The 25,268-nt window shown below is 36.8% G+C and overlaps 1 protein-coding gene across 13 annotated transcripts; it reads right to left on the bottom strand.

Annotated features, from left to right (window-relative positions):
* Positions 1 to 4,340: 4,340 nt before the first annotated feature.
* On the bottom strand, positions 4,341 to 25,268 carry LOC134056322 (zinc-regulated GTPase metalloprotein activator 1A-like). Of its 13 annotated transcripts, none has more exons than XR_009934145.1 (15): positions 25,153 to 25,268; positions 24,029 to 24,115; positions 23,113 to 23,209; positions 21,830 to 21,921; positions 20,701 to 20,760; positions 19,606 to 19,643; positions 16,451 to 16,497; positions 15,645 to 15,731; positions 14,798 to 14,842; positions 12,238 to 12,294; positions 9,556 to 9,607; positions 7,631 to 7,699; positions 7,462 to 7,527; positions 5,529 to 5,639; positions 4,341 to 4,893 (listed from the first exon to the last, which is right to left on the bottom strand). XR_009934145.1 is itself a non-coding variant. In XM_062513048.1 (15 exons), the coding sequence occupies exons 1-15, from the start codon at positions 25,262 to 25,264 to the stop codon at positions 4,820 to 4,822; spliced, it is 1,113 nt and encodes a 370-aa protein (XP_062369032.1). In that variant the 5' UTR covers positions 25,265 to 25,268; the 3' UTR covers positions 4,341 to 4,819. The 13 variants fall into 13 exon arrangements, 12 of the variants coding, with proteins under 12 accessions (XP_062369032.1, XP_062369035.1, XP_062369033.1 ...); XM_062513048.1 differs by having other exon boundaries at positions 5,529 to 5,658; XM_062513051.1 differs by lacking the exon at positions 7,631 to 7,699 and having other exon boundaries at positions 5,529 to 5,658.

The raw sequence follows: 25,268 nt of genomic DNA, 5'->3' as shown, positions 1-25,268 counted from the left end.
AAACAAAATTCTGCACTGGTCAAGACAGAGAAATGTAGCCTTGTCTGTTGTATTTAAGTGAAATTATAAAAAATACCGATTTTAGCATTTTAAGATCATTACTAGCTGCTCATTCCGACAAAAAAAAAAAAAAACAAACTTGAGCATTTCAAGAACAGCACAGGGAAAGCAATAAAGAAACCAAATAACAAATTAGCTGTGTTTGTAGATTGTAATTATTAAACTGAAATGATGAAATAAATTTGAATCCTATTAGGAGAGCAACGTGAAATTAGTAGGCATTTCAGTTTAGCTGAGTGAGGACAGTAAGATCACTGGAACTCTCCATCACGCTCAAAGATTGGAAGCACTACAAGTAAAGCCACACTTTAGACCAATATTTTAAAGTAAATGCAAGTTACAAACATTTTACTCATTTCTTAATGGGCAGTACACATCCTAGACTGCTTGACACTTGATCTGTTACAGCCGCATCCTTTTCTGAACATTTCTGTGGATGTTGTTTTGCGGGACTGAGGCCAAGGTGCACTGGAGCCCGAATGCCTTGAGCAGGTGTCTCTGTGAAGCTGCTGGCCATAGCCAGACTTGAATTTCCTCTTTGTTCCCTTTGCCTGCATGTACACAGCTGGAAGGGCAAAGGACTATGTGTGAGCCATCGCGATGGGATTGCAGTCTTGTCATCCTGCAGGATGCCACTGCCAGTAACAGGCCACAAGCTTTGTGCTGAGTTGTGCAGCACCTCAGGGCTGAAGTTCGCCACACCTGGTCTGCCCAATGTTTTCCTGACCTGCCTGAAGGTCTGACTTCTTTAATTTTTTTGACAGCATTCTCTAACTAGCCAAGTGTAAATTGCTAATTTGTTTTACTTTTTTTTTGTCCTTGGATGTTACAACCGTACTTTTACATCTAGTAGTAACAAGCTGCCATTCTGCATAGGATGAGATATTCATGGCTTGAATGTAATAATGCAGCATACGGAAACATGACTGATACAGTATCAGTGGCCTTGAGAAGTGGAGATTCTAGGATTCCAGTATCTCTAGGATTCTGGACTAGGATTTGTTGTAGATGAGTACAGGCATAAGGGGTGATAAGAAATGTACCACAGGCCTAGCACTGGAATCCCACTGCTAGAAACAATTCACCTACAATCACTTAAAACCATGCAGACCTGGACCTGTATGAAGTGAATATATTGTATATGTAATTTTTATAACAAATTTGGATGCAATGTGAAGCTGTATAGCAATGCAGGATGAGCAAAGCATGGTTGCAAACACAAAAAGAGCTCATGTAGAGAGAGGGAGGAGTAAGAAACAATGGAAACTGTAAGGGCCAATGTACCTGGTAGCAGAGGAAATGCCCCACAAGGAGAGGCAGATAGCGTTGGTGTGAGCTCTGCAGGGCAGGTGGGCTGATGACAGCAGTAGAGAAAGGGTGGCTCATGAGAACAGCAGGTGGCTGGGACCCCAACCCTATCCATCCTGTCCCCTCTGGTCACATCCTGCCTACAGGAGTTGGGAAGGAACAGGGACAACCACCTGCACCAGCAGGTACAAGGTCATACATGTGGATTAAGAAGTAATGATCTAGTAAAATACTACCAAATTCAGAACTGTCTACATTTTAAAGGGCATAATAAATTAAACCATGATCATCCATTCATCTTCCTGGGTAATTCCTGAAGATTAAACCAAACAAGTGATATAAACAAATGGCACAGGAGTGCAAGGATATAGTTTTTGTTAGTTTCCAGTTTAATGGAGCACATAAAAACACATGGAAAGTAGAATACTGTGGGGGAAAATGCTGCTCTGTAAAGTTTGTTTCTGCAGATGTTTGATATTCATGAAGGCACATGAGTAAACAAATCATTGCACTTTGCCTCTAGGACAAAAACTCCTCAGCCTGTGCTAGGGAACAAAATGTGTGGGGTTTGTTGACAGGATCACTTCCTGCCTAGAGCTTTGTGTCTTTTGGTGGAGGGACTGAAGCAGTATTAGTGGGAGCAATCTGGCTGGGAGTCAAGCCCAGCTCTAGATGGCCATCATTTCTTCAGAGACGGTGTGGCTGTGCCCCTGCTGGGACCTGCACAAGAAAAACGGCTAATGCTTGTCCTCACCAGATCCCTCCTCACCCAGCCTGAGCATCCCCTGCCTGCCCCACCATCCACACCACAACCTCAAGACAGGGCTGAGCGGTGTCTGCTTGTCCCTTTCACCCTCCACAACCTCACTTCACCCCAATTCCAGTTTCTTGGAGAAAGCCATACTTGACATACATCCCAGGAACACAAATATTACAGCAATTTCATAGCTTTTACAGAGCTGTCATTATCTTTCCTCCTCTTTTTGTTCTGGCATGATGCAAAGACAAGAGATGGCACCCCAGGTTGTGCATGTAAGAACAGACCAGAAAAAAAAAAAGTTGGTTAAATAAATATACAAGAAATGTAACCAGTGGTCTTTTTGGGAGACAAAGACCAAGTCCTTGGCACGTTTCCAGTCTCATTATGTGTGAACAGAATAGAGGACAAAGCACTGGGGCATCCTGACAGCAAGAGAAGTACAAACTCCCACCCTGCTCAGGAGCTGCTTAGTCTCCATCCCAGGAGATGCCTTGAAATATGTAGGCAGTTTACAGAAGACAAGCAGAGACAAAGATGTGCAAACTGACTAGAGCTTCTCTGACACCAGCATCGCAAGCAGCGCACGGAAAAGTCCTAGCAAGAAAGGGTAAGTAGTATCAACATGAGCTATACAGAATGCAGAGCATATACTCCAGCTGCGGAGATGCCCCTCTACAAGAACAAAAAACCTCCAGTGTACTGACAGTCATAATGGAAATTTTACAGTGTGATGGAGTGTGTGGTGGGTGAGCAAAAAAAAAAAAAAAAAACAAAAAAACATCTAAAATAAGACTGCAAGCTCTCCATGGCTTTTTCCCTTATGACTTGCAGTTGAAGCTCTTACTAGGTCTCTGACTTTTTCTGAAATTGAAAGGTAGTAACACTTCAGAGATTAATCACTCTAAAGAGAACAGAGTTCTTCCATTACATGAGGCATTTATAAGAGGTATGTTGATCAATTTTCCTGTGACAAATGGAAGCAAAAGCAGCAAAAATATAAATTATCCACAAATTAAAATTTATGTGATCGTACTACTTAATGAGTAACAGTGATGGCAGTAATTTGACAAATTTTCATGCAGGACTGTGTCATTTCTGCAGTTCAAAACAGTGTGAGAACATATCCTAGTTTTAAAAATTAAGAGATCTGATTGCTAAAGGGAACAGTCATAGTATCACTAAGCAATATCAATTCACTCAAATGCCACCAATGTTCACTAAACAGAAAGCATCATTGTGCAAGCAGATTGTTCTCTCTTTATACTTTGCTTTGGAGAAAAAATTAGGTCCTGAAAACTACCTCAAGCTACCTGGAGCTACTTCCAAGGTGAGGAATGAATGTCTGCTGATGTATCTACTAGGAGATTAAAGAGTTCTATCTGAGCTAAGATACATGACTTAAATATTTTAATCAATTGAGACACCAGTACCTGGCAGTGCAAGGTTAATAAATGTCTCCATCCTCAGCTCTTTTGGAAACAGATTTCAAACTCGCATATTCCAGTAGAAGCAAAGTGAAAAAATTTAAGACTGCCAATACTGGCTGAGGGAGAGACTGAAGGAATGGCCCTCATTCTTTTCTTTCTAATGTTAGGTGTGTGACAAGTAACACAGTCCTAGTACTGAAAACAAGCTTCTTCTTATGCAGATACATCACCCAGCATCCACAGCAAGCACTGTAGCTGAAGTCCATCCTTCAGAATTGCATGTCCTAGAATTTAGTTTGTAAACATTTTCAATTCTACATTGTCTTCTTGCATTGACTCATTTTGCTTTCACACAACTGTAGTCAAAATATCCCTGTAAAGCTAAGAGGTAAACAAAATACTGGAGAAAGTAGAGGGCAGGAAGTTCAACTCTGAACTGTAATGAGTAGAGAGGTAAGAGCTTGAGACTAGGTTTTCAAAGCAGTGTCACAGAACCCCATAATAAATCATGCAGAGCAGCCTAAACACAGTGGAAATGTGCAGTCCCCAGTTCCCCAAATCCTGAACTCGCAGGATCATGGCCTAGAAGATCGAAGCGTTCAAATACATCTTTCAAACTGCTGACTATGTGACCAAACACTGCATTCATAGCTTTTGTGTAGACAGCATTTACTCCATGTGATCTTGTGCCTCTGCTACCTGTGTATTTTTACTTTCATTATGCAACAGGTTTAGCAGTACCTGGGATGAGTGCATACATTCAAAAATCACAAAGCAAGTGGAAAGAGATGGAAGACAGTTTAATAGTAAACACCAGACATTTTGTACTGTGGCACTAATCACTATTGCTTCATTCCCAGTGGAAGAGTTAGCAAGAGAATGCACTATGCTTCAAACATGTTTCCCATATCCCCACAGTAACACTTCATGTAGAATATAACAGCCTTTTGCCATCTGCATTTCAGCACAGTTACACGATATTGCTGACATAGGTTCAGCCAAATCCAAAACAGAACTGTGTTTGATTCTAGACCATAAGAGCTAATTTAAACAGTTGATCAGCTGGAATTCTTGGGAAGACTTCAGGGTTTAACAGTTGCATAAACTGCAAGAGGATAGAGAAACTACTACAGTCTTATGTCATTCAGTCTTTTCTGTTATAAAACTGTTGCAGGATTAAAACTGACATTTAATCTTTTTTATTAAAAGATTATAAAATTATATTATAAATTGAGTTTATAAACTCAGAAAATTTAGTTTTCTGTCAACTGTTTCCTTGTTCTTCTCTCACAGTGGCTATGAACACTTCTTTGATGATCTCTTTATCCAAGTTCCTGCCTGTAAAGAGAAGTAAAATATCTAACTGTATTTTACAGTGCATTACAAAAAACCACATACAAGCAGTTTCTTCTAACCTAAGAAAATATTTATTAAAGCAATCAGTGAGAATAGTAGTATTGAAATTAAGGCAGCAACAGACTTCAAGCCGCACAAGATAAGGGAAAGGGGGAAAAGTGGGTTATTTTTGGTAATAAAACACTTTGCACAGCAAACAAATAAACAGAAAGTTGAAACATAGAACCTCACTTCAAGCTTTTCAGAAACAGAACTGATTTAAAAACCTTCCTTATAGTTACTAAATATTTGATCAAATATTCAAACTATTCCCATCACCCAATTTATAATCAGATTTTAAAAATAACATTAAATATGCCAACATAATTTAAGAAAGCTTAGTATTTTATTGATTTGATTTTAATGGTACAAACAAGGACAGTAGACTCCTCTCAGCTGCAATTTTGAACCTCAGGAGGTTTTGATGGATAAACCTTTGAGAAAGGGTTATGCTGAACATGCTCACTGCACTTACTCTGCCCACTTTAGTCTGATTGCTTTTCACTGGTCAAGTCAGAGGACTATCTGTGAAAAAAACAGCTTCAACTCAAACAAGGAGATGTGTAATTTTCCCTTACCAATTAGGACCAGCCTGTTTGTTCTCTTTTCATCTTCTTTCCAGGCTACTGAAGTCTCTTCTAGGTCATAGAGCTCATGGACACCTTGGACTATCACTTGATGAGATTTGCCTTGAATAGATACCAGTCCCTTATCAGAAAAATAACTGTTAGGGTATATAAACAAAACTTTAAAGTATGTAAGAAGGGAAACAAAACTTTTAATTTAGTTCAAGAGGGAACAGTATTTCTGGCAACTATGCACTTGTTAGTCAATCAACATATCATATGTCTACTTGTAACATCCACTTTCACATCTCCTTATTTTGTTAAAGGCTAAGAACTACACTCTACCAATTACACTTTGCCTTCTGTTCCTCCCTTATCAGTACCTAGCCTGCTCAAGCAAAAATTAAATGTCATCATCTTCTATGCCTCTTTGAATACATATATGCAGTTTGACATGGGAGTCCATGAAAGCCTGTCTGCCAATGAAATGATGCAAAATGAACAAAAATGTCTGATTTCAGATTAGTCCAATTAAGCTCTTATGCTCAGTATATTTACTTTTCTGAAAGAGAATCTCTGAATACTGGAGAAAAAATAAACATTTGTGAAATACAACAACTAGCAACAGAAGGGATTACAGTCAGCATGAGTCCATTAACCCACATATCAAAAGCTCTATTAAAACTAACAGTTTTCATCACTTCACAGTACAATGTTCTAAAATACTTTTGCGCAACACCTTCTGCAAAACATGTCTTATACTTTCTGACAATTCCTCCCAGAATTTGCCCTAAAACAGGACACTTCCCTAAAGAAAGAAAGAATTAAAAATATTTCATAAAATAGGTCTCCATTTGACCTATTAGTTGGAATTCTGACTATTACTGCCAAAAGGGATATGACTGCAGAAAAAAATACAAATATAAAAGCAACAAACTTTGGAACCTGTTCTGTAAGCTGCTTGGCGTTCATTTGCTTTGGTGTATTTGTCTGTGACTGAAGCACAACACAAATCTTATCATAGGCCTCACAGCTCATAAAGGAGTAGTTTGACTCCAATGCTCAATACACCAAAAAACGCACTTGTGCATGGCATTACTGCTTTTCAGGTATCTTCAGATACATCAGTGGCTACTCTCTTATTTGTCAGGAAGGGGTAGACAAGGATACTCTAATTTTGTTGCTGAAAAAGCAAGAAAACATTTTCCTTCCAATAAAACTGAAATAATTATGTTGCTATCTAAAGATGGTCAAGTGTTCTCAGGAAATGAGAGCTTTACTTTCTTGCTTCTTACAGCATGCTAAACGACTGACTGGATCCCCTTTTTTTTCATTATTTACTCAGCTGCATGATATAATGTAAATGAAAATAGACCCTGAATCATCACCTCTACTCTCCAAACCAGGCAACTGAAAAACATATGAAGTACCCATGAAGATGAATACTTATGAGCTGTATCTTTAAAACTACTGCCTGACAATAATGTAAAAAGTTAATTGTAGACCACAATTACTACTGCATTCCTGTGTTATGCCAAACTGAATTTCTGCATATCATGGCAACAATTTTAAGTGCATCTAGCAACCTACAGGATCCAATCTATATTATCTCAGCCCTAGATATGTGAGATGGATGGTATCTTTCAAAGCAATGGAGGTGGAAAATGAAAAGTGATTTACATATGGCTTGATTTTTAACCCTCCCACTGAATGTTTGGGAACTGTACATCTGCCCTCCCCATTGAAAACAAGTAGGATCAATGTTTGCTCCTCTGCCATCTGTCTTTCTGAGTTGTTCATGGAACAACTTGCTACTCGCCATTTCATCTGCTCTGCTACAGTGATCCAGCAGCACCTTTGAGGTCCGTAACTCACAGCACATTGCAGTTTTTTAGGTGTAAAGATGAAAAGCACAAAACAAAGAAGCTGGTAATTTCTGACTAACCTTCAGTCTTATAACATCCATGGTGCACCCAGTCTTATCTTTCACATTCTTCTCCCATAGAAGATTCTATAAAAAGAAAAAGTTGTTTCCAATAAACAAAGTGGCATGGGATTAGCTTCTATTAAAAAACCACAATGATTTTTTGAGTTGATGGTGATATATTACTTACCTGAATAAAGAGATTTAAGTTTTCTTCTTTTATATTTCCTGGAACTTCAAATGTTACTGTAATTATAGCCTGCAAATGGGAAGATACACTTATTATTACCACACTGAATAAACATCCCCTTACAGTAATTTCAAAAAATGTTCTTTTTAAGTTGGCCTCATAGAAAGGCAAGTATATGACAGTATCAATTTTTTTTTTTAAAAATCTCTATTTCTCTTCTGCTATAATTTGCTAAATGAAGCTCTACTTTTTGCTTCTGTTTGGGTGTGCACTTATAGGGCATACACAATGCTTTGAACAGCTTAATATCATTAGCTACTACCATGCTATTCTTTGCGGTAGAGACTATCATGATCAAGCTTTCAAATATGGTTAAGAATGCTGTTTTTTTGCATATGATCCACAACAATTCTATCAGACCAAAAATAATCAACATAGTTTTCATAAAAGGCAACCTGTACTTGCTTTTTAAGAAAGGATATTTATTAACAGACTATATAGGAATAGATTCAGAAAATAAAGATGTATGAAGTTAAGTTTTGTTCCAAAGCAACTACCAGCTATTTAAAGAGGAAATAATACGTATTATTTTTGTCACTGTAACTGCTCAATGGTATGGAAGAACAGAGAGAGAATTACTTCCTGTCATGTTTTCAAATGACTACCTTCAGATGACTAGTCTAACTTATGGAATAAAATTAAAGCAACAAGCAGCAAATGTTTGTTTAATGACCAAGTAAACTTATCGAAACAACCAAGAGCTAACACTCTTGAGCAGCCTCAAAACACAGCAGACCAAAGTTCACTGTGCTCCAAGCACAGTGCAGTTTGTTTTTGTTGACCTTCAACATGAAGATAATAAGCATACTTTGTCATACAACAAGAACATGCAGCCTACTGTGAGAAGTGTTCTGCCCTCATTTTGGTCTCAAATGTCTCAATTATCATCTTAAATACGTGGGTGTTAAACTAAACAGAGATACAAACAATGAATTCTGTCTAATGACTCCACACTACAAAACTAACAGTAATCTCCTTAATAATACAAAGATACTATAACTCATAACATTTAGAAGGCTTCTACTCAACATTTCTAGCTACTTTAGGGATCAATTAAGATTCTATAACTGAGCATAGTTAAGATTTTTTGATTAAATGAAAACTATCAACATTGTCTTTGTAATTATAATTAAGCACAAATTGGTTTTATATTTAAATTTCAGTTCCAAAATTAAATTAAAATTGCTTTTTCCTGTTCTCAAGACTAGCAACTTCACAGTTAAAATATTCAGTTCAAAAAGAAAAACACAGGCATTTTATGTATCATATTTTAATTTGAAAATTAAATTTAATCATAGAAACTTTCCAAAGAAAGCTCACTTTTCTAAGACACCTTAAGAAATAGAAATTTTTACTCTTTTGCAGCCACTGAGGGAACTTGTGGACTATAAGTGAACCCAGCTAGAGATAACCCAAGGAGGACTGTGACCCACAGTTCAACCCGAGAGATTTTGTTTTGGACAGAAAACCTGCAGGACAGACTGGCTACAAATTTAGGACTTGTATCTGCACATACCTAAAAAAACAACCAAAAAAAACCAAAAAACCAAACCAAAACAAACAAACAAAAAAAAAAGTTCTATTTGGTTCACTAATACTCCCCATGTGAATCAACAAAGGACATGACTGACTGGAGCACTGGAAGCTTATAAGCTATTTTTGAAAATGAAACTTAATATAGCCATTTAGAATCTATCTACAACAAAGCACATTCCTTTTCTGTAATCTAGGTAATCGTCCAAATACCTTAGAACACATTACTCCCTAACTGAAACGTTTTGAAACATTAACAAAATTAATGTGCAATATTGAACAGCCCTGTTGGAAAAACATCAAAGCAGTATTTTTGGTAATTTGGTAGTTACCTTATCTAGATGTGCATGTGTTGTCTTTACATGCTCAAGCTTTTTCTGCAAACTGAAAATAAGTAAAGTTAAATGTCACATTTGAGTAGGATGGATGAAATGTCATTATTTCAAAATTTTTAAAATTCCAGTATTGCAGAGCAAAACTGAAATATCAAAGATAAGACTATATATTCAGAATAAACTTCAACAGTTAATTCAGTTTTAATCTCAATATAAAATGTTTAACTATATTTGTTTGATACAGTTAATTGTTTGTGTTAGAAAATTAAGGGTTTTAAAACATAAAGGCAATTATAGTGCTGATTTGTAGTATTTTCAGCATTAAAAACACAACACCCTTGATACTCTTTTGTGCAAAAAAGGGAAACTACATCATTAAAGCAAGCAAGAAAAAACAAACTCTAGAATTTATCAAGTTAATAGATGTTGCTTTTTTAAAAAAACTTTACTTGAAAATCAAGAAGAAAAGAACATACAAAAGCTGTTGCTTGAGAGAATGAAATCTGTAACATGAATTGAAATATTATATACCAGCTTCCACTTCTCAGGTGTACAGCTCACTTCTACTACGCAGTGTGCCTGCAAACTTAAAACAGATATACTCTCTACTCAATAAAGGAACTTGGGGACTTCTTTTGTAAATTAATATTTAGAATCTTATTACATCCTTTTGTGTGTACAACACAAAATTGTACTGCAGCTTTAGATTTCACATCCACATCTGTCTTCTGTATTGTTTCTGTTTTCTCTCTATATTGTGAATAACACAAAGAAGAAATTCTGTAGCACAAGTTACTGTGATGCTCTCTGCTGCTTCAGAGGCATTGCCCATAAAAATCCCTCCTCCTAATTTGATGACTGTAAAATTTTTAGAAGCCTTTTTGGTGGGGAAAAAAGGCACTGTCTGCTACAGAAGTAACATTTCACCTTCCTACTTCTCCTATTTCCTTTGCTTTGCTGTCTTAGTCTCTTACTGCCCTTCACAAAATCCCGAATTCATTATGTGTTTCCTGTGACTTCAGGGTACATACAGACTACAAGGTTCTGCGACACAGTCACACCAAACAGATGTTGTATCTATCTGCTAGCAGAAATCCTTCCTGCAGTATGCCATTAAAAGAACAAATTTATTAATGTACTGTGTTCAAGTGATGCTGGATGCAAAGAGTTTTTCTGGTCAGGTGATGGCACTGAAACCACAACTAATATTTTATGTGCTGATTTCTTTATCTAGGAACTAAAAACATGTAAGCAATTTTGCTGTGCTGAGTTCAAACATAAACAAAACAAACCAAACTTTTTAAAAGTAGTCTACAATCTTCTAGGTACTTTTAGAATTTGTCTTTAAATGCTTACATTTTTGAGTGTTTCCCCCGTTTTAATACCAGATATTCAGAAGCTCTAAAATAACTGAGTGTAATAGGACAGAAGACTAGACTGAGGAAAGCAATGAGGAATTTGTCAGTTCTGTGGAGTGCAACAAACTAGTAAACTTCACAGAACACCACCTATTATTACAAGTAATCAGATCTAACTGTGAACTGCTGATATCAAGAACAATCCTTTCCTGGTTCACATCTTTTTACTGCTTTATTTCTGTTGTGGGGCTCCAGCATGAGTTAATTCAATTAGCTGATCCATTACAAGAACTTGGAAAGTGGGTTGATGATCTGGCTTACTAACCAATAGTTACCTGTTGCCTCTAAATGATGTATTAGCCTCCCACATCTCTTAACTTTGTTTTGGATGCCTAGTTTATTATTTCCCTGATGCTGCCATTGGTAGAAATCTTGAAACAAACACTACAGCATTTCACTGATCAGACAAAAGCCACTGCCAGCAAATAAAAGACCAAACCTATCATTTTGATTGTACTGTATCAATTCAGAGGGAAATCTCACAAGCACATGTTATCTAATAGAGGTTACTAATTTGCATGTCCTGCAATTTCTCTCATCTGTGAATAAGGAATCTGCTCCACTCCATTTTCTGAAGTGAAGTGTATCTAGGAAGAAAAATCAAGCTGATACTGCCCTCCTTTTCCTCCTTTCCTTTATGATTGCTCCAGTAATCCTCACTCTCTTTGCTGTGCTTCAGCACATAAAAAATGTACAGAAAGACTCTTTCCTCTCCCTTCCCATTTTACTTCTGCACCCATCCAGGATGCTGAAGCATGCATTTGGCATTAAAAAACCCCAGGAATGAGAAACACAGTGATCAGAATTTGTAGAGCCTTTGTTTGCTGTGGAACCCCAGTCCATCACTCTTTTCTGTGAAATCTAAGAAGGCCTACATTTCATCAAGATACAAAGGAGAAAAAATTTGAAATGCTTTAAAAGAACCAGGGAAGTGTATAAATCTATTCTGATATTAAACCAGAACTTGCATTTTAGGGGATAGAGACAGTCACACACACTCTGGCTCTTCTAACTTTATAAGGCTGAAAAGGTTTTTGTAGGCATTTGAAAAGAATTCCATCTGACATTACCACTTATAAAGCAATAATTTCTAAAATGTGACTGTCCTGGTTAGACAGGACAGACTAAACTAGAATTTCTAGCAGAAACTGAAAACAGAAAAATTCCAGAAACAGATGCAAATTTGAACCAGGATTTCAGTGTGTCTATTTCATACATAGATATTTTTTTCTAATAAAAGACAACAAAACTATCACCATACCTTACTCCAGATAAACTGTCAAAAGCATGTAGGTCCAAGACATTAGAGAGATCAACTCTAAATAGAAGGGAAAAAAGAAAGCTTTGTATTTTTCATGTATTTAAATGTCAGGCTTTAAAGGTGTTCACTGAAGTTTATGTTTCTTTTCTTGTCTATCAGACCAGTGCCATTAATACTTAAGACTTATTTTTGGATATCAGTGGTTGGTACTGTCTTCTACAAGGAAATGCTGTGTTACTTACACAATAACATGTAAGCACAGAAACATATTTTTTAAAAAAATACCCTAAAATACAAGGTATTTTCAAAAAATATGAAAAAATCCCTTATACTGGATGCCTGAATAATAGATTATTTTCCCTAAATAGGAAATGGAACCTTGAGCCTCTCAAGACAAACACAAACCCCTGAAATATATACAGCTAATACTGACACGCTGTTAGCAAACAAAACTGAAACAACTTCATGAGGCAAGCACTACTACAAGGAATTTTAACTCTACAATGTGAAACAGACAAATGAAAAATGTCGTACAGAATACTGTATTGTTACTGGCAGTACTGATCGTATCTGCTTATAAGAATGGCTACCTAAAAACTTATGTAAGAAACTTTTCTTCAGAAAGCAATACAGACTACAGATTTCACTGCTGATCGTCTCTGATAGCTTTTCAGATGCAGTTAATGACATATGGCTAAATGAAAAGAGAGGAAAAAAAATATCACCTCTGGAATACAACCAGAATCATTAAACTTTTACATTCAATAATAGTTGTACCAAGCAGTTTCTAAAATGAAAGATTTGTAATGGAATACACTAACAATTCCTGTGCAAAATTAATGACCAGCTCAGTGCCAGTTGTTCTCAGCAGTGCTGCAAAAAATCACATAATAACCCTCCCTTTTAAATGTGGGCTTTTGAGGGATAAACCCCCCTTAAAAAAGGTATGCCATCACATAACATGGCAATAAATTAATTTTGTGTTTACTTCATATTTGTAATGTTTAATAATGGAAGAGACCCTATGTGTCATTTAGAGAAGAGTATTTGCAAGTAGTGAAGAGTTGTCATTGAGGATTGTATCTGAGGCCCACTTTATTTCATATACAAAACACAGTGCTAGCTGGCATCAGACACTATATAATACGCAAAGAGATCATATGTTGGATCTCCTCCAATGGCCATTTAAAACACAAATCATGTAGTTCAATAGCTTCTTCAAAATTGGTGCTATCTGATCACGCAACAACAGCAAGTACTTTTCTCCATGATTTCCAACTACATTTGACAAGAACTTTAAAAAATCAGGCATACTTTATTAAGGTTATAACTATTACCGTCTCTTTAAATTTGCTTAAATCAAAAACCTGTATTTTATGACCGTTGACCACAATAATCCAATAACTGACATAAAAATACACAAATCAGTCCTAGCAGTCAGGAAGATACACTGCTCTCCTAATGCTACTGGGAATACAGTATCCATTTAACTCCTTATTAAAGGAAAAATCTGAGTCAGAATTTCAATTAAAAACAGCAAAAACAGTGCAATGATTTTTCTTGTTCTTGTAATTTCCTTCCACTGCTTTCAAAGTCATTTCATAGGAACAACTTGGCAGAAGCAATGAATAGAAGGAACAATAGAAGGAAAACACTGTAGTGCACACGTCCGATTATTAGCTCAAAACCAACCTGGCCTTGCAAGCCGCTCTTCAATCACAAGGCTGGTTAGCAGTGTATCTTTGTGGCCAAGAAGGCCAAGGGTGTCCTGAGGTGAATTAGGAAGAGCACTGCCAGCAGTGGAATGGAAGCTGATCCTGCTGCTCCAGTCAGCTCTAGTGAGGCTGTGCCTGGAGTGCTGTGCCCAGTTCTGGGCTCCTCAGCACAGGGGATGCAGAGCTCCTGGACAGTCCAGGGGAGGGCAATGAAGATGTCTGAAGGACCAGAGCACCTGCTCCTTTAGGTCCTTCATAACGAAAGGCTGAGGGAGCTGGGCCTGTTCAAACTCAAAAAGATGTCTGAGATGGGACCTCCTTAGTGTACAGAAGTATCTGAAGGGAGGGTGGCAGAGGATGGACCAGGCTCTCCATGCTGCCAGGACAAGAGGGAACAGGCAGAAACTGACACACAGGAAGTTCCACCTGAACATGAGCAAGAACTACTTTACTGTGTGGGTAAAGCACTGGAATAGATTGCCCATAGAGGTTGTGGAATATCCCTCATGGGGGATATTCAAGAACCATCTGGACACAATCCTGTGCCATGTGCTGTGGGATGACCCTGCTTTGCAAGAGGGCTGAATAAGATGACCCACTGGGCTCTCTTCCAACCTAACTCATTCTGGGATTCTGTGATATGAACACTGACAAAGAAAAATATAAATTAAAACTACATTACTATATTAAAAAAATATTTTCTAGATGCTTAGTCATAATATAAATATTGGATTAAATATTTCTAATTCAATAATTTTCCTTTAATAAAGCTAATTTAATAGAGTACTTTAAACTGTCACAAAAGAAGCAGGATCTAGTACCTAGTAATAGTGGCCATTTAATACCTTGATCTTTGTGTCTCTAGGATTTTAACAAGTCCATTTATTGACCTAAAATAAAACAGAAAAATCATTAGTTAGATGAAAATACAGCTATGATATATTGTTTGAATATGTTAACAGCATTGTGTGAAATAGCACCCCAACTCTTGTTATCAGCTTGTTAAATAACTATCAGATAAGGCTTGAGATATTTGGTTTCCACTAACAGCCAGGGAATTTCACAAGTTCTGACAACAAGATACCACCAGTGAGAACAGCATTTTCCTGTCCAAAGCTATTCATGATACACTCTGCTCAGTCTAAGCATTTTTTTTTATTATTTCAAAAAACTAATACAGTTGTAAAGTATTTAAAATTTTCAATGTTTAATATGGCTTATCATAGTATTGACAGAAAAGGGTATTCAATCTTCAAATCATTAATGATCCTGATCACTAATTTGACTCAGACCACTGGCTCTTCTGCTCTCATGATAATCGTTTGAGACTTCCTCCCTGTATCTTTGCATTTGTTAGTGAACTCGTATTTACCAGCAGATTTTTTTTTTCCCACTTCTGCTAATTCTCAAAACCGGCAATAGCTGCTCAGAAACTAAACACTTAAGAGAAAGCCTGTCCTTAGTAAATAACATCAAATCTTACCTAGATTGACAAAATGCTGACATTGTCTAAGCACACAGAAGTACTGGAATACCTTTAGCAAGAGAAAGTCTCTTTTCCCTTACAAGCTTATCAATTTGTGCCACTCTAATAATGACAATTAATTTCTATTCTAACGGCAGTAAAGAAGTAGCTATGTTTAAATTAATTTTTGAGGCAGTAGTGTTACAGTTATGCCAAAAGTTTCATACCTCACAGATGTCCTGACTTTATTCAATTCTTCCTCTGAAACCAAATCTGTTTTATTGATGATTATAAGATCAGCTAATGCAACCTGCCTATATATTAAGGGAAAAAAAAGAAAGAAAAAGACATCACTAACAAACAAATACTTTATCTGTAAGGCAGAAACATCATCCCTCCCATGGCCTCAAAAGATACTATGAACATTAATCAAACCAGAACATCATGGAGAATGATTAAAGTACTACTGACTTCTCCTTCAAGTATGTTCTTCTGTGCCCTAACAGATCAAATTAAGGCTTGCTAGGTTCTTTTATTTTAGGATTGTTTTGTTTGTTTATTGACTTTTTTTGTCTAATCCAAAGTACCTAGTGATTTAATAACCACCAATTCCTATTTGCCTTGCATGTGGTCCTTGTAATGTGATATTTGAAGCCTCATTGCTTTATGCAGATAGGAATTGCTACAATTACTCTTCATTACTGCGGCTCCACATTTATTAAAAAATATTCCTTTATCTCCAGTTCTGCTTCAAGCATGATAGATTCTAACACAAAACTTTTAATTCCCCCAACACAGGTACTTCTCAGTCAATTAAATAAAATCCCATCACTATTAAAATACAAGAGTAAATTCTTGGCAGAAAGACCAAATGAAGCATGAGGTTGCTTTTTCATATATTACCTCATTATACCAATCTACCTTGGTTTAAGCAAAGCAGGAGAAGAAGCCCTATAAAAGGACCCATTTCCAATTAATTTTTATACAGTGCAATTCCTAACCTGATACATAAAATTAATTTTTACGTCCATACCGTGATGCTTCATTGATAAGACCATCTGGTTTCTCCTCTGTCAAGTGCTAAACAAAAATTAAAATAATTGGATTAATCAGATTCAAATTAAATTGGAATTCATTTGCAATTAGATAAAGCCAAACCCAACTCAGCTGAGGTCTATTTTTCAACCAGGTATTGAGGAAGATGGCATCTAGAATCCTTGTGTTAAATGATGGTGAAGAAGTACATTTATACATTCACCATTACAGGGATTTATAATAACCATAAAGCAAACTCTTCTAATTAATTTTATTATTAGAATGCTAAAGAGTTGGAAAAGTTTATAATATTTATTTTAATTACTTTTCAAATTTACAATGAAGTGAAAAAGTCACCATGATGTACAGCAACAATTAAAAAATATTACTGAAAGAAGATGAAGGATAGGAATTTTACAAACGTATGTGAACTCAACTAACTAACAAACCACAGGCTAGGCTTTCAGTATAGCATTTCACATATGTAACTTCACACTCTTTTTCTCTGGAAGACTGTACAAGACAAACTATACTTTGATAGTAAAAACTGTTAACTTTTACCAGGTTCGTATGAATAAGCCACTGCTCTTTGGCAAATCTGTCCAAAATCAGAAGCTACAAGAGTTTCACTATCATCTCCACTTGTCTGCCCAAGCTAGTGCCTCCACAGAAGAATTAATGAAAGGGAAAAAAAAATACCTGCATCTCAAGCAGCAGCAAACAAAGCTTTTCTTAACTTAGACACAGCAACAGACTACATTGAAGCAGCAAGGTCTAATTACAAATTGTTTTCTGCCCACTCTGCCATGCAGGCAGCAATCTCTAGGAGAGAAATAGCACAGACATCTGAAGGAAGCCAAACTTCAAACTGATTCTGTAATATTAGTTAAGAACTTGCCACTTATACTTGCATCTCTGGGAAGGTTAGAATCCTGTGCCTTCCTTCCTCAGCTCTAAATATATCAGAAATATTATTTTAAAAGCTCAGTTTCAAATTACAGAAACATCAGATTAGAAGTGGAATCAATTGTCATGGGAAATACATAGATTTTTAATAACCTAAATTTTTTTCCCTTTATTGGAATTATCAGGCATCCAACAGTATTTTACTTGAAAAACAAAAATAGGTTATGGCATACTATGAGTCTATCATATCAAAACAAACAAAAACATTTCCTGATTGTGCACAACCTAAGCAGAGCATAGCAAGATGACTCTCAGGAACCTCTCCTCTGACCTTTACTTTGTAATCCTCTCTGTATTGATCCTATTCAATTAATAATTCAGTTTGTTGCCCTGAAAAGAACACCTGACAGTAGTCCAGATGTCAGGTCCTGGCAGTTGAGGACTGCATCTTCAACGAGTCCAACTGTTTGCCCTCGATTAAAGAAATTAGTATTTCAAATTGCTGTGTGACAAACCTGTTAAGGTGATAACCCATGGTGTCAATTACCACTTCAGTTTCAATTTGTCTGACTGGTCACAGGGATGTTTGTCAGCTTTTCTTGTGATGGGCTGGTTCCTTGAAGCATGACACACTTAAAATTGCTGCCTATTATCTCAATGTTATTAACTGTACGGCTTTCAAAGTTCTTTGAATAATAAGCAGCTGCTAAGGTCAGGCTTTGCAACCAGAGGAACTAAACAAGTCAGAAAGTCCTTATATATAAAGCAAAAGTTATTTACTTAGTGCACTACTGAGAAAGTCTGAAGTTCCTACTATTCTGAGTAGATGTCAGTGTTTTACAGGTTTACTGATTAAATAATGTATGTTTTCAATGAGCTGCCAAAGGTAATAGTAGACAGAAAATTTGAATGTTTCAAAACATTGTTGTGTTGTTTCCACTATACTACTTGAAAGTCTAATATTTAAAAACATAATTTTCAAACAGTAATGATTTAGTGCTACTGTGTGCAGCACAGTTGTATTTGATCTAAGACAACAATTCAGCACTGCATGAAGAAAAAGATAAACAGAACAATATTTCTGCAAGCAATGAAACACATCTGAATTAGTATGAGGGAACCCAGCTGAAAAGGGGCTGACCTAAAGCATGATATGATTTTTTGTGATAGCTGAGTTGATTCAGAAGACAGTTCCTGTTTTGAAGGGCAAACCACCCCCTTCCCCTCACTCTTCTACCAACTTCTCCACAAAAGTTCTTGTGGAACACAATGAACTTCCCATTCTTGCTTGCTATGAGGTTAGATTTGTTCTGTTCCAGTCTAACACAAATTGATGAGAAGACCCAAGTAATCCAAACAAACAAACAAAAAAAAATCTTACACAAGAAGCATCACTCTCTTATTTTTAAACCATTATTCTTCACCTCTCTGAGCAATATGCAACCCTTGTAAATGCAGAATTATTAAGAACACAGCATGTGGAATTTTTATATAATGAAGGCATTTTTTCTTATGGTGACTTTTTTTCAATCCTGCAAAATCAATACCCAATCAAAGCAGTAACCTCCTAAGTTACCAAGTTGCAAACAGTTATATTTACATCTACTTATTACAAAAAAAAAAAAAACCCTAAACTATTTGAACCACAATTTCTGTTGACCCAAGCTCATTGTTCCTATATTATAGATTGTTCTATATGTTTGTTCTTACATTATACTTTATATATAGATTACTCTAATACCTGCTCTTTTTGTCTGCTTCCATACAACATTTTAATGTGAAGCAGTACCAGGACACCTGTGCTTTCATTTCTCCCTGCCACAGCTGCCCTTCTCAGTCCAAGACCTAACTCAATTGTTACCACACTGCTATAAGGCATCTGTTCTTAGTCCTCTCCTTTCAAGTGATACAGATCAGTTACCAGTTTCTCCACTGTTTTTACAGAAATCGAAATTCCTGTTTGGATTAAAAGCAAGATTTCTGAGTGAAGAGATAGAACTAGAAGGAACCAAGTACTTAGCAACCTGGCAACTCTTGTCAAACATGTTGCTACATCTGTAAGAATCTGAATTCCTGTGAGTATCAGTAGTTCGTTGTGCTCATTCAAAACACAGTAATAACAAAATACATCCTCATTCAATGTAAGAATTACAGCTATTGTTAAAATTAATTAATCCACATGAACATGACTGCAATAGCTTTTCTAACACTGCAGTTTTAAACCATGTAACAAATCTAGTACCTTACCTGCAATCCATACTTTGCATCAACAACAGACACGATACCTAAAAAAAAAAAATTAAAATGAAAATTTCTGTGCTGAAAGCAGCTGGAATGTGCTGAAAGCAGCTGAGAGTTTAACAACTTGCAAACTCCTGTAAAAGGTAACAATACCAGCACATTTACAACTAGTTACAATAAACCGAAAGCATCTGAATATTAAACTTGTTATCTAAATAGTTTTTTATTGATTGTCCTATCTGTGGTAGTAAAAATGTCTACAGAACCAGGTGAGATAAATTCTTGCAAAGTAGATACCTCATCTTCCATAAGACTAAATTGGCTGAGGTATGCTGTTACAGAATATTGAAACAAATGAAAGGACTGACTGATGTATGCAGCCATTCCAATGGTGAATGACCAGGAATTTGTAAGTCTTTGGCAGAAACTTAGGAAGCTCTTTCTTAACGAACTCAATGTTTCCTTCCTTGGCTAGATGGGTATTTCACAGACTGACCAAAATGTTAGTCAGGCATTTTTAAAGCCAAAAAGTAATTTCTTTTCCTACATTAAAAAATGGCTCTTTAGTTACATATAGTGATGATTTTAATATTCTCAGATTTTTTTGGGAACACAGCAGGTATTAGAGCCAGCGAGTAGAATAGGTAAAGAAAGAAGGAAACAAAAGGCAGAAACATCCAGCTGTTGACATGTTATGACTTCAGAAAAATAGGAAACCCTTTAGGAAACACCACATTGCAGGAGAAGCAGGGCAAGGAAGAAAGATAAAAAAGCATGCTGTAATATTACTCCTAAATGAGGTTTTATAACATCTAGCTAATGAGATTTCCACCCCTTACACCACAATCAAGAGCTGTCCATAACTGATCCCTTAGAAAAGCACTACACAACTTCTGTTGGATTTAGCAAGATTAAACTAAATAAACAAGCATCAGAATAAGCAAGGATACCTCTGTGATTAAATCTGGCAGTGTGAAAACCAAGTTCATACATTTCCAACATTTTCTGACCTCTTGCCTTAAAACACCTTAAAAAGAATACATTAGTCTAAATCCAGATATGAAATGCCAATACACAGAAAAATAAGCTTGCATTTCTTACCATCAAGATATATGTCACTTCCCAGCTCAGAATCAACCCAGAACATGGAGGCCACAGCTCCTGAGAAGTGCAATATATATACAGTTGCAAAATTGAGATTTTTCCAGTAAACTAACAGAAAACTAATTGAGATATTTCATAGCAAAACTGTACTTGTAGTGGTAACAATAAGATCAGTAACTAAAGAAATTCCAACACTTGAAACTGTCCACCTGAAGTGATACAATGCAGTCCTTCAAACATCACTCTGTATTCGACCCAAATACCTGTCATTTGTTCTAGTGCTTATTCATGCAACATATAGCAGGGATCACAACATGAAATCGTTTTCTGGTATCTATTGATTTTTTCTCCAAAAAGCTTAATAGTTTTCCAATTTGACTCAAACAGAATTTGTGTGTAACAGAGGCCAAATCAATGTGCTGTCTTTTGAAGAAAATTACTTTATAATGACAACTATTTAGCTTTGAGCTGGAAAGCAGCAGTCTCCTAAAGGGAAAACGATTGAATTTCTGAGAAGAATTTCCTTCCTTCTCCATCTACAACAGATTTTTAACGTGGATGATTTACAGAAAACTGTTTTGGATAGCTGTTCCTAACATGAGCTCAAGTTTAAACACCTTTCTATAATAAATATTACTAAAGAGCACAGAACAATTCTGTAAAATCTATTATTGCACTTTAAGAAGAATATACTAGTCTGTTTCACAGTGTATTTCAGGACTTAACAAAATATAAGCTCTATCACAATCAGTGTAACAATACAACAGAGGCTAACTATTTAGACTTCAAAAGGAGGAATGCAGAACATCAAAAGTTTTCAGTAAACTACTACTTTCAGTCTATGCTTCTCTTTGCTAAGCCCAGTGTCTTCTCTAAATGGAAGTAGAGGAAATATATTTTAGCTGGATTTCCAAGCTCTATATTCAACTTAGAGCAAATCTGACAAACATACTCTCATTTCCACCTTAACCAATTCACTGGAATCTACACAACCATAAAAGTATAGGTGCCTGACAACTCACCACTTTACATTACAACTATCGAACTGAACTAACTGGCAAGCAAATAAGCACTTCATAAAAACAGAGTAATTATCATGGTTATGAAAATTGGTGATGTGAATTACCTGGATCTGCCAAACCAGTTGTTTCTAGCAATATATAGTCAAATTTTCCTCTCCTTTGCATCAGATTCTCAATTGCTTTCACACCATTGTCCCTGCAAGAAGAAACAATTAAATCTGAGAACGGAGAAAACAAGCTAAAGCACATATTCAAATGTATCTTCTGATGCAGAACACACAGTATCATCAGAGCAAAAGTTCTGAGTCAGGACATTTGCAGACTTACAGTCTACAATGAAATTTTAGTTATATGGTGGCATAATATAAGGCAAATTTTAGTTTTCTGTTTCATTCGGTCTGAAAATAGTATTTGCCAAATCCCACCAGATGACCTAAAGATTTGTTTTCAAACACTAAACAACCTGTAAAGGACAGAAGGGCTGTGCAGATATGTAACTATTTGGTTTGGCAGCTGATATTACAGAAATAAGGGGTGAGGTAGAAGTGAAGCATGTTGCCCTGCTTTTCTACCTCACTTACACCAAGATTAACATGTGCCATTTACTTAAATTACAGTGGATGAAGTCAGCCTGAAGCAGAAATGTATAGCATGTATATAAGAAACCAACATATATAAACAAATCAGCAAGATAGTATTCCTTACACTCCAGAACAACAGAATCCAGTAAGATCTTCTGTTTTCCACTCACTACCTACTACTATTTAAGGCAGAAGACCAGTTCTCAGGACAAACAGGCCATGACCCTTATCTACAAACTTAGCACAAAAAATTGAGCCTAGGAACAAACAGGGTAAAGAGCATGTCAAAGAAACAAATACTCTCTTGCTTTTCAATAGTACCATCAGCTTACAGATTTGGATACTGTGTTTCATTAGGTCATAAAAGGTTTTCCATTTATCCTTTTTGATGAATACAATACTGACGCAGTAACCAATGTACAAAGAAAAAGAAGAGTAAGTATTTTGTGAGGAAATTAGGAATCCTGAATCATAGGTCCAGTCATCCTGAATCTTCAGCTCTCTACATGGAAGCATATAATACTAACAACACAGGGATAGATCCCTACTCTACAATACCCCACCAGTGCCTATATTGGAATTTAGATTACTTTTCTGAAAGACACCAAGTCCAAATCCAGTAAGGCAGGAACAGGAAATAACTTTCTACCTACAAAGTTCCAATTGTTGTTTCATCTGACAAAAGAAGTCTCAGTAAATTATACCATCAGTTTCAGGAATCAAATCCTGGATGTCTTCTCCCTTCCTCAATTCCCCACAGTATCCACTGTAAGAACTTGTATATATATATAATAGTCCTTACTTACTTTACTGAACAGCACAAGCAGCCATTTCTGAGCTCCAGCCATTCTTCATAGAGTTCTCCCCCTTGACTGATTGACAGAGATTTCTCCAAGGCACTTCCTAAAAATCCAAGTAGTGCTGTATTTTTAATCTACAAGCTTGCACGACAATGCCCGTAAGAGAGAGATACATGGACTACACTCTTCTCTCCCAAGACCACGTTTCTGACCTATTCTTAAGAAATTTTTACTTTCCATTTTCCGAGAAATTTAAAAGCCAAGACAAAGCTGATTCCACAAAGACCAAACTCCACTGGATGATGGTACATCACAAGTGCCACAAATTTTGCTAAAAGAAAGGGACACCAGCTTGTGCCTTTGTATCAAATAAGGTTCTGCCATTTTATTTTAGGCTTTGTGAGCAGAAAAATGACACATCTCTTTGTTGATGAAGACAAACAAAAGGACCAACACAGTGTAAACTGTAAGCTTCTCACTGTAGCACAGATATGAAATTATAGCTAGAGCAATTAAAAATCCTCAAAGCAAAGAGTTCAAAGAACCATAGCCATCAAACACATCTCCCCATTTTCTTGGCCCAGGACAATTTGTGATCTGCAAATGGCTGAGGGAAAAGGAAATAAAGGAAAGTATTATCGACCAACATATTGTTTTAATTTCCATTTGCTAGAAAGTGAGTGAGACAAATGGAGGTATAGTACTTCCAACAAGGTGATGCATTTATTTGCTTTACTGTGAGGGCCTACATTTATATGTGAAACAGATTAATGCATGTCATTATTTTATGAAAACCAGCAAAAAGACTATAAGGTATAATAATTTCAGTAATGGATTTAAGCTTAGAGAAGTCTTGGTTTACAGCAGTTTTATGTACTTGTCATTTTGTGGCAAAAAGAAAGGTTTCTGCACGTTTACATACCTTCTCCAAATTCATTCAGAATAACTGCTATTCTTTTACTATGCTGCTCTGTCAGTATGTAATTTAGAAGAGTTGTTTTTCCAGCTCCTAGAACACAGACCAATTTCTATTAAAATGTAAAAAAAACACCCATATGTATTTTCAAATAAAAACAAAATACTGTTATGCATGCACATGCACACTTCAAGCAAATCCCTACTAAATAGCAGTTTTCATTCTAATATCCTACATTCTATTCTAATTATGTAGAAAGTAATTTGTAGATATATTTGACCCCATAAAACGACCAAGACATTAAATCTCAATCTTAAATGACTTATGTATTTTCCATTCATTAAGTGTCAGTACTTCATAAACTTACAAGTTCCCTACTAGCACGGTAGTCTTTTCCTACAAAACTAACTTTTATGCTTCTCTTAACAAAAGGCACACTAAATCTTCTCCCTCTTACTGCCTTTTCTGACCCGTTCTGCCATCACTAACCACGGATGTGCTACTAACTGCGTTTAAACAAGTCATTGTTCAAAAACGTGATTGCAACCCCTGCGACACCACCTTAGGAGCAGTTTCATCACATGCACAAGATCACAGAGTTGTCAAGGGTGAAAAGGACCTCTGAAGATCCAAAGCACGAGACCACTACAACTAGTGAACCTTCCTTACTCGTCCTTAATAAGAGTTTTTTTCTGCAACACTGTGATGCTAAGTACTAAGTTAAAACTTTCAGAACAGCGACAGCCATCCTAAATTTAACCAGATCCTTATTGTCCATAACTGTGTGTAGCAACTCACTACAGTCGAGGGGTACGGGAAAAAATCCGTACCTCACTTTTTTCAGAGTGCAACAGAATCTGCATGTGACCGAGTCAAGTATGTTGCGCTATTCTGACGTTAAGGGGCCAAGAGCCATTTGTCAATCGTGACCTGAACGAAGCGGCCCCCAGCAAACAAGGTGGTAAAAGCAGCAGCGGGTGCTTACAGCGCTGCTCAGAGCGGCCCTGCAAACCCACCAGAGCGGCCGGACGGCCCCGCGCTGCTCCCCCGGCCCCGCGGCAGCCCGACCGCTCGCTCGGGCCTTCCCTACCTGCACGCAGGCCCTGCCGCGCGCTACTCTCGCTCCTCACCTAAGTACCCCGTGATGATCGTCACGGGGATCTTCCTGCCGGGGCCGGTATCGGTGTGCTCCGTGCCGCCGGCGCCTATGGGCACCAGGTCGGGGCAGTCCTCGTCCTCCATAAGC

Source organism: Cinclus cinclus, chromosome Z (assembly GCF_963662255.1).
Source record: "Cinclus cinclus chromosome Z, bCinCin1.1, whole genome shotgun sequence".
Taxonomy (NCBI): domain Eukaryota; kingdom Metazoa; phylum Chordata; class Aves; order Passeriformes; family Cinclidae; genus Cinclus; species Cinclus cinclus.
This window is presented reverse-complemented; position numbering and strand designations above follow the sequence as displayed.

Bases quoted from the DNA above. Each gene is read 5' to 3' on its own strand.
- LOC134056322 (XM_062513048.1), bottom strand. From the start codon at position 25,264: ATGGAGGACGAGGACTGCCCCGACCTGGTGCCCATAGGCGCCGGCGGC. The intron at 23,210-24,028 runs GTATGTAAACGT...TTGGATTTTTAG, and splicing joins TCTGAATGAATTTGGAGAAG to GAAGTGCCTTGGAGAAATCT. The intron at 19,644-20,700 runs GTAAGAAATGCA...TTTTTTTTTTAG, and splicing joins AAGTGACATATATCTTGATG to GTATCGTGTCTGTTGTTGAT.